Source organism: Cavia porcellus, unplaced genomic scaffold (assembly GCF_034190915.1).
Source record: "Cavia porcellus strain 051 isolate PalLab524CR breed Dunkin Hartley unplaced genomic scaffold, mCavPor4.1 scaffold_10, whole genome shotgun sequence".
NCBI classification, from domain to species: Eukaryota; Metazoa; Chordata; class Mammalia; order Rodentia; family Caviidae; genus Cavia; species Cavia porcellus.
Window position 1 is genome coordinate 47508119 of NW_026947493.1, and position 16447 is coordinate 47524565.

General features: G+C 35.8%; 1 protein-coding gene across 17 annotated transcripts in view; it reads right to left on the minus strand.

Annotated features, from left to right (window-relative positions):
• Eya1 (EYA transcriptional coactivator and phosphatase 1) overlaps positions 1 to 16447 on the minus strand; it is a 328770-nt gene that overhangs the window by 113052 nt on the left and 199271 nt on the right. For 8 of the 17 annotated variants that reach the window (XM_063257446.1, XM_063257454.1, XM_063257444.1 and 5 more), the window contains 3 exons: positions 7951 to 8020; positions 7491 to 7636; positions 3890 to 4027 (listed from right to left, as the gene is read on the minus strand). In XM_063257446.1, the coding sequence (XP_063113516.1) occupies positions 3890 to 4027; positions 7491 to 7636; positions 7951 to 8020 (354 nt within the window). The remainder of the gene's footprint in view (positions 1 to 3889; positions 4028 to 7490; positions 7637 to 7950; positions 8021 to 16447) is intronic. The other 9 variants (XM_023561694.2, XM_063257449.1, XM_063257445.1 and 6 more) reach the window with 8 other exon arrangements.

Sequence of the window (16447 nt, forward strand, 5' to 3'; positions counted from 1 at the left end):
AGAGGGTGGTAGCAGGAACCACTGACCCACAGGGTGGCTCCAGAAGTATTCTGCTAACCAGGTCTCAAGCTTTCATTGTATCTTCACTCCAGTATTTCTAAGTCCAATAGGTCCAAAGAGGACATAACTACATACATCCTTTAAATCAACTAGCATAGCACACACATCATAGTTCAGTTGAGTAAACTCTAGGCTGCTGGAATATTTCTGCAGTATTATGAAATTCCAGTATTATTAACATATTCATAATGGGGCTGCACTTGCATGACTGACTGTCCCACTGGACAACATGTGGCACCCACTGGGTGGTACAAGAGGTCGTGCATGTACCTCCAGTGGGTCAAGCCAGTAGGAATGTCCTAAATCCTAACTGCTAGATCTTGGAAAAGCCAATCATCATGCTGTATATTTTAAAAGCTGAGAATATCTTCCCAAGGTACAATCTTGGCAAAAATATCCCCATATTATAAAATAAATGCACCTTTCTTCAAGATTTCAACTGTAACAGGAAAGTGATACAAACAAAAGTCACTGGCCATGATTCTTGTAGGATTAGTAGAATTTGAGGAATTTTGAGAATAATTTTAGACATAGAAATTACATTTCTAAAAAAATTTTTGAAAGACACTTAAAGGTTGAAATACTGCCACATTTAGGCAAAAAATTATTAATGGCAAAGTATTTTTCATATTCCACTTAATATTTAAGAAGTCGAAATTTAACTATGCACCCAAGTCTGGCCATAGGTATTTTGTAGGATCCTGTAAACTGTTATCTATCATCATTTTGGCAAGTTAAGTTTCAAACTGAGTAGCATATAATTATCTAGCTTGATATATGGAAGTCATATTATATCCAATAGTTTAAAACTGAAAGAATTAAAATCAAAGAATTGTCCATATAAAATAATAACTCAGTCATGGAAAGTTAATTCTAAAATCCCACTAGATAGATCATTCAAGCAAGGGATGCACAAAACACTAAAAAGTTTTAATGTGATATCTCGTAAGTCTAGATGTAACAAAACTTCTGGGTCTAAAAGTAATTCCTGCTTTAGTGCTATGCATGTCTATATTTCTTTTTAAAAAATCAAGAGCTTTTCCCCTTAAGGGTTTTCTTTTCCCTTCCTTTACTTCCACTCTTTGCTATTTTAACCCTATGCTACACTTTAAGAGCTGGTTAGTTGTCTGATTAACTGTCTCTGCAAGAGCAAGATAAAACATAAAAAGGTAACTATCAAGAATAACACAATACAAATGCTACAAAGCTTGAAACTTTTTGGGTACAAAGTATCATCCACAGTTGCAAAATTCCACACCTAACCTCATGTGATAGGGTCACAGTCAACATACAAGTGGGCTATCAATATTGTATAAAATTACCCTCAGGCTATAAGGTATACATGAAACACAAAGAATTTCATGTTTTGAATTGGTTCCCATCTCTAAAATAACTCATTATGTATATGCAAATATCCTAAAAATCTGAAAATATCTGAAATCCAAAATATTTCATGTAAGAGATGCTTCACTCCTTTACAAGTTAACAAGAGAGAAAAATAAACTAACACCATATTGCTGAAAGCGCGAAATAAAAAGACATTATAGTCCATTTTCAAAAATTAACAAACATGAAATTTGCTACTGACTGAGTATGAAAGTTTGAAGATGAGAACGCTCAGTTTCTGTACGTAGGTCATAGTGGCCTAGGAACTGAGAGACTGCAGATAATCACACATTAGCTACCTCTGCTCACTGCTCATCTGCCTCCTTCTCACCGGAGGACTGCTTCTCCTCCAAGAGAATTGCATGTTCAGTGGACACTGGTCCTGCACCACAGTAACCTATTTATTTCCCTCTCAACTCCCAAGAAAAGAATTGTAATTGCATGGTTGTCTTTCTCCCTGACAAGAATGAAAGTTCTATGACCAAATAGATTTTATCTGCCTATGATTTCATTTATTACTAGACCCTAAGACTGTTAAATTCATTAATGAAGTCTCTGTCACTGTTCTTCTTATTCTTTTGCTCAGTTGATATTAAACATGTGTAGACAATTCATTCTCTCCTAAGGGCAGCCTGAATGCTTTAGAATCTGGCACATAGGTAGCAATAAATGCTTTCTAACAATAAATGCTGTCTGTTAAAAGACAGTTTTTATTTTGTAGCCATCAAATACATCAAAAATTTTTAATGAAGGCTTTTTATGCTAAAGATGATATCAAATGTGAAAAGATTAATGAATTTTGGTTTATAAAACCTAACTTGCTAAAAGTTAAGAAAACAAACTGAAAACACATGTATAAAACAATATAAAAGATTAAGAATTTTACTATACGAAATAATAAGACAGTTGGGAGGCTAAAGCAGGAGAATTGCCTCAAGTTTGAGGCTAGCCTGGGCTACAAAGTGAATTCAAGGTCAGCCTGAATTACATAGTGAGATCCTATGTCAGAAACAGAAACAAACAAACAAACAAAATACAAAAGAAATAATAAGGCAAAGATAAATAGTACCGGTGAAGAGAAGCAAAAAACGTATCTTCTCACTTTTAAATAAAGCATATGAAAATAAGATCTTGCACTACCAAAATGTCAATTCTTTCAAAGATACTATCTAATACATGCACTGTAATACATAGTACTTCTTTGCATAAATATATCAGAAACTCTTAACAGAGTGTAAAACAGTTTACTTAGAAATTCTACACTAAAACTTTTCCAAAGGAACAAAGCAAAAATTTATAATGTAGTTAAAATGTGCATAGTATTACTCTAGATATACAATAGAGGATTAAATAGGATGTACCAATGAATATTGTGCAGCCGTTAAAATTATGCTATAGAAAAGAACAGATTAATGTGAAAATGTGGTTAAAATATATTTGTGACTGAAACAGCAGGTTGAAACACAGTCATACTTTATACCTAGAAGAATATAAGAATACATACATAAATACATTACATAAAAACATATGGAATCTACTACTATAGTTATTTTAATATTCTGTATTTTCTATTTGCAATGATTATTAATGTAATAAAGAATAAGATAGTATAAAAATGAAAACTATAAATCAAAATGTAGTAATTATATGACAGCACTATTAGAACATTAAATATGGTTCGTTAAATTGATTTGTGGTTAAAACCAAGACATTAGGAAAATGCTTAAATTATATGTAACCTATTTTCAAATGTTTTACAGATACATATGCATGATAATCTGCTAATGATAAATAATATGCATTATGGCAAAGCTTTGATGATAGAAACTCTCGATTATTATTCCATTTGCATTTACATTATATATTTTGTTTATAGTTTCAAAAATAGAACCAGAGGACTGCTCTTGGCATCATGATCTTGAGGATCCACTGAGTAGCTATAACACTGACCTACTGATCTTTGGACCATCATTAAATCAACACATATCATATTCCACACATCAGAGCTATCATTGCTACTCTTCATCCCGTACTCTACCATGAAAATAAAGAAACATAGTCCATTGAGGAAAGCTGGTTGGTAACACAGAGTGTAGGAGTTTGGGGCACGCACCATGTGAATGACTGACTTTCACGTAACTGATTTTGTGTTACTCTTCCTTCATTTTTCTGATTGATAAGATATAAAGGTGAAAAGTTTGGCTTTAGCAAGAAATTTTAGGGCTCTTAGAAAAGAACCTTAGAGATTTTTCGTCTAACTCCTTGATGTTATAGATATGGATATTTAGGTCCAGAGAACTGGTGAGTGAAGACACAAACTGCAAGTAGTGTCCTGTCTTTACGACTAGTCCCCCGCCATCATCATTGACTACCCACAGGGAATATCAGACCATACTTTAGAAACCAGCTGCCAGGCACACAGTTATATCAGAGGTATACAGACCTTGCATCTGGTAGCTGTATGGTGCTTGTCCAGGTTGAGGGGTACCAAAGCTTGTGCCATAGCTGAGGAATCCTGTTTGTCCAGGTGACTGTGACTGTGACAATCCGCCTTCTGTCTTGATGCCTGCCCACAATGCACCTAAATCAGTTAGTGACAGCTGATCTATCTGTTCATTTTCAGAAGCTGGTAAGTACAGAAAAATACCCTCCCACACATGTAACTGTTTAGTCACAAATGCTTCCCAATCTTAGCTCAGGAATAAGTCATACAGGCATACAGTGAAACATATAAAGTATTTCAATTAAACCAAAGGGTAATTACATATTTAAATACCCATTTACATGGGTCTCTCTTCCTGCATCTGTCTATAAAAAATAACTTGAGAGATATCATTTCTATGCTTTATTTTGTTGTTTTACAAAGGTTAATTTTCTCTTTTACAGTCAAGAAATAGCCATAATTAAACAATAGCTATACCATGCTGAAGTTTCTATGTTGAATTTAAAGCCTTTTGCTCTAAAAACTCATTAGAGGTAGTCTCTTGCCTTTTTTTTTTAATTCCTTGTTCTATCACAAAGCTGAAGCTGGTTCAAAACTCATTTTTAAGTCAGAGAGTCAGAGGAAACAATAATAGATGCAGAACTAAACAACAAGATAAAAAATATCTCCAATATCTAGATCCCACCAAATAGCAAGATGCCAAGAAGCAGAATATCAAATAACTGAACCCCATAAAACAGCACAGTGACTTATAAACAAGTTGACCACTACTTCTTTTTTTTTGTTCAATTTTTAAAAAATCAAATACAATGATCAAATACAGTGTACTCTAAAGTAGATTTTGATTTTTATATCTTTAAAATCTATATGATTATATATTGGTTTTTATAATTGTAGTTATATCAAAAACAAAATTAGGCTTCCATATGATTATATAAAAATAATGTATTTGTTTCTCCCAAAGACTTCCCAAAGGACTAAGCTGGCATCCCAATTTCAGGACTTGGTCTTGGCAGAGCTGAGGAAAAAGGCTCATCTCTGAATCATAATTAAAGACAGTCCTGAAAGTTAACAACTGTCCTTGATTTCCACAGAGGCAGAAAGGAACATTCCAGCCAAGAGAATTCACATTTTTGAATAATTTTGCTTTTCATTTAAGATAAATGATATCTTTAGGATCTAGAATACACAGTAGTCTTATTGTTTATTTCCATTTTAGGGGAATTTCACCAGTAGAAGAAAGTTAGGTGATTATCCTCTGGCAGCAGAAGAATGTGACTCTTGGATGAGAGAGCTTCTAATTCCTGGAGTGTCTCTAAATACCCATAATGGCCTGAACATTTAAGACACAGCATAACCTTAACATTTGCATAAACAGGACTTTTTCATCTTGTGTAGGCAATCTCAAAGCAGTGAATACTCAATACAAGTAAAGGACTCCTGGTAACACACCTGCCCAAGACAGGTGGCTTGATGACTCCAGAAGCTCTCTTCCTTGCATGCTGTTATGAAAGGGAATTTCCCCTTCTCTACATGAGTTTATACAATTTCCTTTTAGCCAGGGATTTCAGCATGGAAACATTTGTGCTGAGAAAAGCAGGTATGAGTAGAAAGTACTCATAGCTATATCTGTCTCGTAACTTCTACTCACAAGACACAACAAACTCATTTTCCTGCTAAACTCCAAGCAGATTCATCAAAGACCATAATGAATCGTCCTTCCTCACTGATCTTTTCTCACGTTGGAAAGATACACCTTAAGCAAATCTATGTAAAAGTCAGTGAGCACAGATCCTTTGAGAACATCTTTAAAACTATCTAGACCTGGACTCTCAGGACTGAAAAATCCTAAACTATGCTTTCTTCCTTTTATGAATAATCCAAGGGAGAAAAGACTGTCATAGGTTTCACTGCACTGACCCAAAATGAAGATGATCAGGCAAATGCTTATTCCCGAGAGCTTTATAACTGTGGATGCTCTGGGAGTGAAACCTTTAACATTCACCCTGCTGCCACTTAGCACATTGAAATCTTTACCCTCATCCTGCTAATTTTGATTTGCTTATCATCTCACCATCTGTTCCTGACAGCCTACTGGAAGAGCTGTTTTAGGTGACAAGGACAATTCATGAATGTCTTAAAACTGAGGAATTGAACCCCAGCCCAGAAGTCGGCAAAGGAAGATGCCCAAACTCTACCACAACCAAATGAGAAAGAGAAAAAAAGAGGAAGCATGAGGCTAACCACTTTAGGCAGTATCAGGAGGGGCAGTGACATCAGTGGGAGGTTGATGGTGCTTTAGAACTGTGTACTCTGCAAAATACGCTTACATTTCAAATCATCTTACAAATAAAACTGGAGCATATAAATTGGAGGCTGCTTTGACTCATATTAGAATACAAGCTGCACAAGTTAGATTATAGATGTTTTTCTCTTTTATCACAAGACTAGTTTAAAAGAAAATTATAGATGAATTTGATCCATACCTAATATAATACCTTGATTCAAACTGAAAATCAAAGACAACTTTAGAAATCCCATTTTAAGGCTATTTCTCAAGTCTGCTTTAAAAATACATAGCTAGAAAACATTTTAGTTCTGTTTTGAAATAAAATTACAAAAGCTGAAGTTATACATAATTTAGATTGTCTATAATTTTATATATGGCCAACTTGATGTAAAATGTTATTAAAAGAAATAATTTAACTTCTAATTATTAATGTAATTCTTTAAAAAGAGCATTAATTCTTTCAATATACTGCCGAAAGTCTTTATAAAAGAATATATATACAGCACAGAATCGCTTTTTCTATTGGTCCTTTCCTCCAACAGTCCATGTACTTTTTCTTGATCACCAGCTTTATCTTTTAATAAAATGCTAATAATTCACATATTTGTTTCAAATATTTAAGCTTGAGATTGCAACTCCATTGAAGAAAAAGTATTTTGTAATTTGAAGACTTTTTAAGGTGGAACTTTTAATAATGTGGCTGGATTTATTTTTAATTTACAGTTATTGCAACAATTGAGTTAAATTACACCAAAATAAAGATAATCTCCAGGTGGGACGGAACCAATGGTGATGTGAGCTCTAAATGTTTCCTGATTTACTTCTTCAAAGTGCAGTCCAGGAGGTGATACATAGATCACTTTTCCTAATGGTTGATAATACTGAAATTTGATAATGTAACCACCCCCTAAGTTTAGAGCAAGAGTTTGTTGAATTCCTTGTGTACTTCCCTAATTGGGGGAAGGCATCTGATAAATAGGAAATGGATCTTTACCCCAAAAGACTTCATTCACAGAAGTTTTATCACAAATATGCACAAAAATACTTTGGATTCCAGAGCCAAGTGCTCGGACAGATATAAGTGGAGAAAAGGAGAATGGGAGGGCATATGACCCATGCAATCTGTTTGTCACCTCTAACCTTGAGATAAGAGTTCAGTTCTCACATCGCTCACTAAAACCAATCATATTAAGAATTTAGGTACAAAAGAAGACAGCCTTTTCTACCATAGCCAACATCAACAATCCTTGAGTCCCACTTAAAGACACACATACAAAAGACAACCAGTACTACAACAAGCAAATTACTCACCATAGGAGGAAATTCCATACGGCTGTCCTGGCTGTGGGTACGTGGCGTACGCTGTGGCTTGTTGCATTCCTGGGGTAAACTGTGTTTGCCCATATGCAGCCATAGTTTGTGAGGAAGGAGTAGGGAGAATATGTGGGTATGGTCTGCTATTTGTCAGAAATGACAGAAAATAGAAAGCCCATGCATTAGATGGAAACATGCAATTAACAACCACATCACAAATTCCAGTTAAAGAGCATATATTAAAGTCAAACTTTTAAAAATAATAGACAAAACACTGAAATATTTCAGTGCCTTTACTAGGTGATGCTCAATATAAATTTGTGTAAATACATTTAAGCTCTATGAAACAAGATTTTATTTAAATTAAGATGTAATACGTGGACATAGATATGACTTGAAATAAAGTAAAAGTCTACTCAGAAAAGTTATTAACTGATTGAGAGAAAATACATCTTACTTGGAAGGATAAATCTGTGGTGGAGAGAACTGGTGAGTTGGTCTTGGACTAAAGCTGCTGCTCCCGACTGCTAAGGAAAGAGAAAAACCATGATAACCCAAGAAAAACACAAAATACATAGAAAATGTTCCTGTACTTTAACTATAGCTCTGCCTCAGGAAAGTTCAGTTATTTGACCTTGTAACCCACAAAAATGACAATTTCACATCATTTGACCTAAAAGAAATCTAAGCTTTAATATAGGAACCTTTAGGAACTGATTGAGTGGGTCTAATTTTAAATGAATTCTTTAAAGACACACTTTAAATGCCTGCCTGCACACTGTGATGGCTTTTACAGTGACAGTTCTTTAAAAGCTCAGGAAGGTCTGGCCTGTGTGAAGAAAGATGTCAAAAGGGGAGGAAAGGAGCTGAACTGCAGGGCTGGGCACGGCCATGCAAGGCCTGCTGGCCTATTGTCTGTGTTCGGCGGGGACCACAAACCTGCACCTGTGCTACCAAGGAAGGTGGACTAATGTGCTTTTGGTGAGCAGAAATAGGATAGGATAGAGCTTCATTGGCCTGCATTGATTTAGCAATGTTATTTTAAGTAAAAATGCATCCCTGTAACTATTTTAAATTTCTCTAATTGCAGGGTTAGCCTGGTTTTGTGTGTGTGTGTGTGTGTGTGTGTGTGTGTGTGTGTGTGTTTGTGTGCAGATTTTGGTGTCCTTTTGCTTTTTACTTATATGTGTTCAACACCAATGTTCATGTAAAAAAAAAAACTTTTTAAAAAAAAATGTACTTAATCATTCAAACAGAACTTAATTTCTTTTAACCAGATTTACCTGATTCAATACAGCAGGTAATACATCAATACATCAGAAGTGTACTAACACCCTACCAAACATTCTTTCATTGTCATTCTGAGGTAATGAAGCAAAAATCCATTTTAATTATTACAAGGCCTTAAAGTGCTAGTTCTCAGCTTTTGTTATAAAGATAATATACATATATGTGCGCATGTGTGTAAAAATACATAGATATGTCTATAACTACATATATATATATATATATATATATATATATATATACTCACATTTGTGTAGACCAACAGATAGGCAATTTTTTCTCCCTCTCAAACTCTTTAATCTCCACCTGGCTGGGCTGTATATTCTTTGTGTACAATTATTAGCAAATGTAATTTTTTTCTTCTCCCATTAATGATCATTGTCTACAAAGGTGCTATTATTTATTAACATTCTACATTAGATATCTAATACTAGTCATCCAGGTGAAGACCTGAGACTGCATTTCTACATTAGATGATTAATATAATACTCTATATTAATCCCTTTTATAAGGTTCTATGCACTCAAAGTTTGATGTAAGCTTTTATGTTATGGCCATATCAGTTCATGTATGTTTCTCATGTTTAATTATGTAGCTTTTGTTCCAGAGAATAGTAGTAGAGTTAGCTTAGAATCTCACAATCTATTGAAAGTTCTTTCTGAATAAAATAAACAGGGCTTAATCCAGGTAGAGTTGAATGGGTCTAGATCAGCCCTAGTCTTGCAAGCTGTCAGACATCTACCATCTGGCAGCAACATATGGGGTCTATACCAAAGACACAGCAGAACAACCCAGCTGGTGCCCCCTTGTCACTTCAAAGATACTGGAGTCACTATCCAATTCCAGGTACGGTGTGCTCCTTGCTGCAGATGTACATGTGCAGCAACAAGTTTTGTGCTTATCTTGTGAGAAGGCTGACACAGAGGTAGCCGTGGGAGGATGGGTTACACACTGTGGCTTATAGAAAGGAGGGATGTGTGAGAGAACAGTTAGATTGTGAGGACCACCACCTGCCCAGTCATCTGCAACTGCATCCTGCTTGACTCCCCCTTTCTAAGCCCAGAGAGGACGTGGACAACAGAAACTTATCCAACGGGTTGTGGAAGAGTATCACATTCCTTCGATAATCAGAGTCAAAGATAACTGTTTGAAAATCAAACAATGTAATGCTACCCAATGATGGAAGCCACAGGGTTCCATTTTATTTTTTTCTAAGTCTGTATCTGTTTTACAAATTGTGTGCTTTACAAGTTATGGCTTATGAAAAGTTTATGAACTCAATAGGTTGTGTCCAGCAACTTTTACAAACAAAAAATAATAAAAGATATTAGGGTTGCTTATTACACAGTATATGTTGTGTGTGTGTGTGTGTGCACCTCTCTCTCTCTCTCTCTCTCTCTCTCTCTCTCTCTCTCTGTCACTCTCTCTCTCTCTCTCTCTATATATATATATATATATAGAGAGAGAGAGAGAGAGTTTGGGGAGTTGCAGAGTAGATAATTATATTCAGAGTCTGGAATCAGAATTCAGTTTTTAGCTTAAATTTGCATTCCAATTCTTCTATATGGTTATTCCAAGTTTTGGTGTACTCCCTTATAAAATTATAGCAATAATACTACCTACACTTCACACGATTGTTTTGAAGACTAAATGAGATAATTCACATAAAAAATTATAATTCTTGGATTAATTCTCAGATTTTCACTACCTTTGCTCCCGAACTTGCTCTTCCTTCACGCAACAGACAGCATCACCATCTTTTCAGCAAAATGTTTAAAAATGTAAAATTCTCTGCTCCCATTCTACACATGAACAATTTAAGGCTCATAGGAATAACACACTCAAGCAAATAAATTGCAATATTGTTATTTGAACCCAGGTTTCCTCATTCTTTCCACCAAAACACTATCTCCAGACCCCTAGCCAAATACTAAAGCCCTAAAAATCATCTCGTTTCTTCCAGTTCATTCCCCAAACCCTAGATAAGGCCCATCTATCCATGCACAGGCCATGGGCCACTTTTTCTGTGCCCCATGCAGGGATGGACACCTGTCCCCTACTGCCTCCACTACTGCTGTCACAGTGATATATCCCAAGCAGAAACCTCCTCGCATCCATCCTTCAGCTAACAGTCTTTCCACTGGGCACAATACCCATAAGATAAATTCTGAATTCCTTAGCAGAGACACAAGCTTCAATCCTCTTCTGGGTTTATGACTCTGCAGCCTTCCTGGATGTCAGTTTTCCTCCACAAGTCATCTTTCTTGGTTGTTTTTTTTTTACTACACCTTTTGTCCCTGAAATGATCTTCTTCCTCCCTGTGCTTGCCAAGCTGTACCACTGAGCATAAAGCATCACTTCATCATGGAGGGGGCAATGCCTCCCTTCTTGTACTTTCCTGTAACCTTGCAGACACTGGCAACGTGGCACTCAGCACACTGCATTACAGGTGGCCTACTCAGTGCATAGATGTTAGTTCCCTCTGCCGACCATGCCTATTCAGGGCCAGGAACTTCTTATTCACACTTGTTTCCTCACCAACTGATAGGGTTTGGCACATGGTAAGTAACTAAAAAATAATACTTGCACAGTAATAATATGAGATTTAGGTCAGGCATAAAGTAGAGTTTTTAAAAATCCAAATTACTTGAAGAATGGCTCAATTATTTTATGTTGTTTATAAACATACATAATAAACCTGACCCAACTCTTTATTAGTATAAATTAAATAATATTCTTTAGGAAATAAATGTGAAGAACACATGACATGAACTTGCTGCTGTTTACTTAAGTGCACCTAGAATTATTGAATATTTCAATTGGTATATAATGAAGCCTTATCTTTTGTGATTTCTCTAAACCCAAATCCTTCCAATCTGCATGGCCTGCAGTGAAAAATTTTGCAATATTATGCTTCAAGTATTTTTCCCTTAAAAACTTAAGACATTCTTTTAATCAGTAATCCAACAATCCAGATTGGTTTTAATTTCTGGGGACCAGAATAACCTAAAGCAAAGGGGAAGACCAAGATCAGCTACCAAGGTAGACAAGACAATCATTCATAATTTGTTTTGTTTTGTTTTTTAATCATTCATAATTTGCAAACTCTGAATTACACATGCCATAAAGCCTTGGGAACAAACAACCGGTATTTCCCTATTTTAGCATGTTTCTTTTTAGTCATCTTATCCTTTCTCTGAAAGGCACCTGTTGAAATGCAGGGAGGCCACATTCAGAAGCATTGCTTTCCACCAGTGACGATACACTGGGGTAAGAACGCAGCCTGGTTCCTGAGAGACCTATGACTATTCTGGTGGCCTCAGTAAAAAGAATGAAAGGCAGTATAGGAATCCCCTCACTTAACCTAACCATTCCTGTTTCATCTTCTTCTTTCCTGTAACATAATTCTGTAACATTTATTCCTGCCTTGGTGACTCTTCTAGGAAGATGTGAGCTAACACAGACATCATTCTTCTGAGCCAGGGAAATATTGGTCTCCGTTTCTCTTGGCCTCTTTCCACCTTTCTCTCCATAAACCCTTTTCCATACAACAAACAGTGATTTCTTAAACACAGAAGCTAGATCATTCCACAACCCATCCTACCCTCAACTCCAAGGCTTCCATTATCCTCAACCCAAACTTTTCCCCTCATTCACCAAGATTTCTGCTCCGATGGCCTCTTCTCAGAGACCTTCCTCTACAGAGACCATCCCGCTCTCCAGTGTGTGCTTTGAGTGGCTTTTATTTTATTCACAACACTTTAATGGCATGTTATATACACTAAGCCTCACTATTCTATGTTTTATCTGTTCCTTCTGTAAGAATGAACACTCCATGAAGCCAGGGACTTGTCCACCTTTTACTGCTATATTCCCACTCAGTAGAACATTGCCCTTCTTGAGGTGGGTGCTTAACAAATAACTACTGAATGTATGAATCAGAACCACCAAGTTATTTGTTATGGCCAACTAAAAAAATAAAGAAACCATGTTTGTCACAGAGATATTTCTTCTCCTACAGAAAAATGATCCTATTTCTATTTTCAAATAGCACCAGATGTCAATTTTTATGATCAATGACAAGTGACACTGTTTTTATAACATAATAACAAATTTAAACTTTATAAAAATGAGAAAGATAGTACAAACACACTACTTTCAGGCTTTATGGTTCTTAAAATGCAAACCACTAAAATACTGTTTTTCACTGGTACAAGTGAAAGAGCAAACTTTTACTAAGAAAATAATAAACAATCTTGCAGTTTTCAACTCAGCCATAAGTCTTAGAAAACTGACCAGTTTCCCGAAAGCGGACACCTGAGGAATTCTGGAGCAGAGTGAGCCTCATGGCCTTCTTAGTGTTTCTGGGTGCTAAACGTCTTGAAAGACAGAAATGGAACTACATTCACTAACATCAGAGCAAACCCATTTCTTTTCCTTGCTGTCTATTTGTGAGAGATAACAAGAATAGTTTCGATGGGTATTTTAAATGCCTATCAATTTTTAAGCCATCATAGAAAAAGGAAATAGAAAGGTAGCCACATTAATATCAAATTGAGAGTTAAATATTTAGAAACTTTCTTCTTTTATAAACCAAAGCTCTGTTAACAGTCATTCCAATAGGCCTTGATTTTTTGTATCTTTATTCATTAAAAGGAAAAAGAAAGAAAAATATAAAAGACAGTAAAAAAATATTAATTTCCATGGTGTTCTAGGCTTCCTACATCTTGCCTTGACTCTTCAGCTCACCCAATTATTTCTGGTGTCCAGCACAGACAATCAATCTGTAGAAAACAAGACCCTTTCTAGATTCAGCTACTTCACCAAACAATCCTATCATCTTCATCTAAGCGCTTTTCCAAGCTTGTTTCTTCTCTTCATATCTTTTTAAAGTGGAAGATGTATACCCTGCCAGATTCCATGTATCAAAAAGATCCCAGAAAATGTATTTTCATTGCTACTGCTTCAAAGCATTGAATTCCTATTTCCTCCTATAAAATCTTTCCTTATTTGAAGTTCATGAAAGCTCTTTAATACTTCTATTGGAGATCCCACATCTTGGACATGCCTTGCATTTATCAAAAACTTTAGTATTCTGCTGTGTTTCCCCCCAATATTATCCTGTATTATGCAGTCTACAATTTTCTCACTCTGTCTAGATCTTGATTTGGCCTCCTATTTCAATCACTGAGCTCAAGCCACATCCTGATCTTTTTTTTTTTTTTTTTCCCCATTTCATGGTCTCAAGCCACAAGCACATTGACTAATTTTCACTTAGGTAAACATTTACTGAGCATTTATATGCTCAAAGGCCATGGACACGGTATGCATGGAAAGACACAGAGTTTCTGTTCTCATACGCTAAAGTGTAGCACAAAGACACACTGAAAAATAACTTTAAAAGTAGTGATGATGGTTAAGAAAGGAAAGAATAGGGGGCTGGGGATTTAGCTCAGCGGCATAAGCGCCTGCCTCGTAAGCAGGCAGTCGTGAGTTCAATCCCCGGTACGGATAAAAAAAAGAAAAAGACAAAAAAAAAAAAAAAAGAAAGAAAGGAAAGAATAGAGAACTAACTGGAAAACATGTGATCGCAACTTCCCTGAGCTTTGAGATTAAGAAACATCACTCTTTCTAGAATTTTCATTCTTTTATTCTCATTGTATATATTGTGAAACCTCATCAAAAGATTTGGGACCCCTGATGTGTTATTTCCTCTCCAGTTGTTAACCCCATCTCCTCTATCCTCACTATATTCATGAATAATTATTGCAAACAATTCTCTTACTCCCATATTCTCCCATATCCTACCTAACAGTTTTCAATCTTGAATCAAGTCAGAATCTTTTTATCTGGGCTCCTCAGCACTTGTAAGGGAAGAACTCTGTACCAAAAGGCTCCATGTTTCATAACTCCAGTCTTGCTTGGACTTTCTACCACCCAACCTCTTCTGTATTTCTAAGCAGCCTTGGGTTTGCCAATTACCCACAGCATCTATTTTAATTCCCCCATCTCTTCAAGCTCACCAGCCTATCACTGTTCTCATTTTGTGCCACTTCAGAGGCAAAAGTAGAAGCCATCACTCATGTGTTCATCTGCTAATTTACCCAGCAAAGATGCGGTCCATGAGAAGGTGAAATCCGAGCACAGATGTAAAGGCCTGGACAGAGGCAGGCGGGTCCAGGGTGTAGGTAGTAAACGGACTGTTAATGCATAGCACATGCTTGGGGCCTGTGTCCAGGACTGGAGGAATTATGGTAAGTGAGGAAGGCAGGCAACAATGTAGTCATTGCAGCCAGATAGCAATGAGACATGCAGACTTTTTTTTAAGAATTCAGCTTTTAGCCAGAGACAGAGCTCATTGGAGGAGCTCAACAGAAGAATCAGATGGGAATTCTCGTGAGAAACTGCCCCCCACACACACACACTTTAAACTCTTCTGCACTGCTTTCCATTGCAGCTTTTGCAATGCTGCAGTAGAAATTGGTCCTTTTCTAGGCAGATCCATTTCTGTTTCAGATTGAAGTTACCGCTGTTTCATCCGGGGTTTTCTTTCAGCTGTTATCCTATTATGCCTGTACTTTTAACCTCTACCTCTAGGAAGCTTGTGTTAGGAGCACAAAACCACACTCACCTTTTCAATGTCAGCTCTTTCTTTACTGGATCTCCTCCTCTTTCCCACTATACATTTAGAAGACCTTTTTCTCTTTCCTGATTCACTTCCTCAGCTTTTTCATTAAAACACTTGTCTACTCAATAAACCTCATAAACTAACATGTTATGTTAGGAAATATATTGGAAAATCAGAAATGGAACATATCATCCAATAGGGAAAAGAACAGGTAAAGTCCATCTTTGTACTAAAATCCCTGTAGGCTATATCAATTAACGCATCTCAGCTGTTTTTAATTTGTTTACTTTGGCATAATTTGAGACTTGTAGAAAAGTTACAAGAATAGTACGAAAACATCCCAGGTATCCTTCATCCAAATTGTTCAATATTTTATTACTGCATATTTGACACCCCTCTGTGTATTTGTATGATTATACACATGTATATCTCACATCTTAACGGAATCACCAATGTGATGACCTTTTACTCATAAATAGTTCAATGCATAGTCCTTAAAAACATAGAATTTCCTTACCACAGAAGGATTATCAAAATCTAGAAAAACAAGAGTGCAATACTATTTTCCACATATACTTTCAAAACTGAATTGTCTCTTTGTAGCACACAAAGTTTAACTTGTACTTTAAGATTACACTTTTTAAAGATATATATGTTATACATAGGCAATGTTTTTAAAAGACTGGAAAAAAGACGAAAGCAAAAAGAATAAAATTTGAATTTTATTCCACCATCCCAAGAATTATTAATTTTTGTACCTGTACACAGGTACATAATCATATATATCAATGTCTTTCCTTAAAAAAACTGATTATTCTAAAAGTATTACTCTTCTGAAATCTGATTTTTTTCATTTACTATACTTAGCATTTTCTCATTATTTAGTTATAGTTAGCATTATAGTTAGCATTTTCTCATTAGTTATTTTTTTAAAAATGTTTTATAAATGCTATGCATAAATCTGTCCTCCAGGCAGAGCTTCCTAGAAATTGTTCTTGATTTTACTTGCAGCTCAGAGATTGTCCTACTTCACTGATCA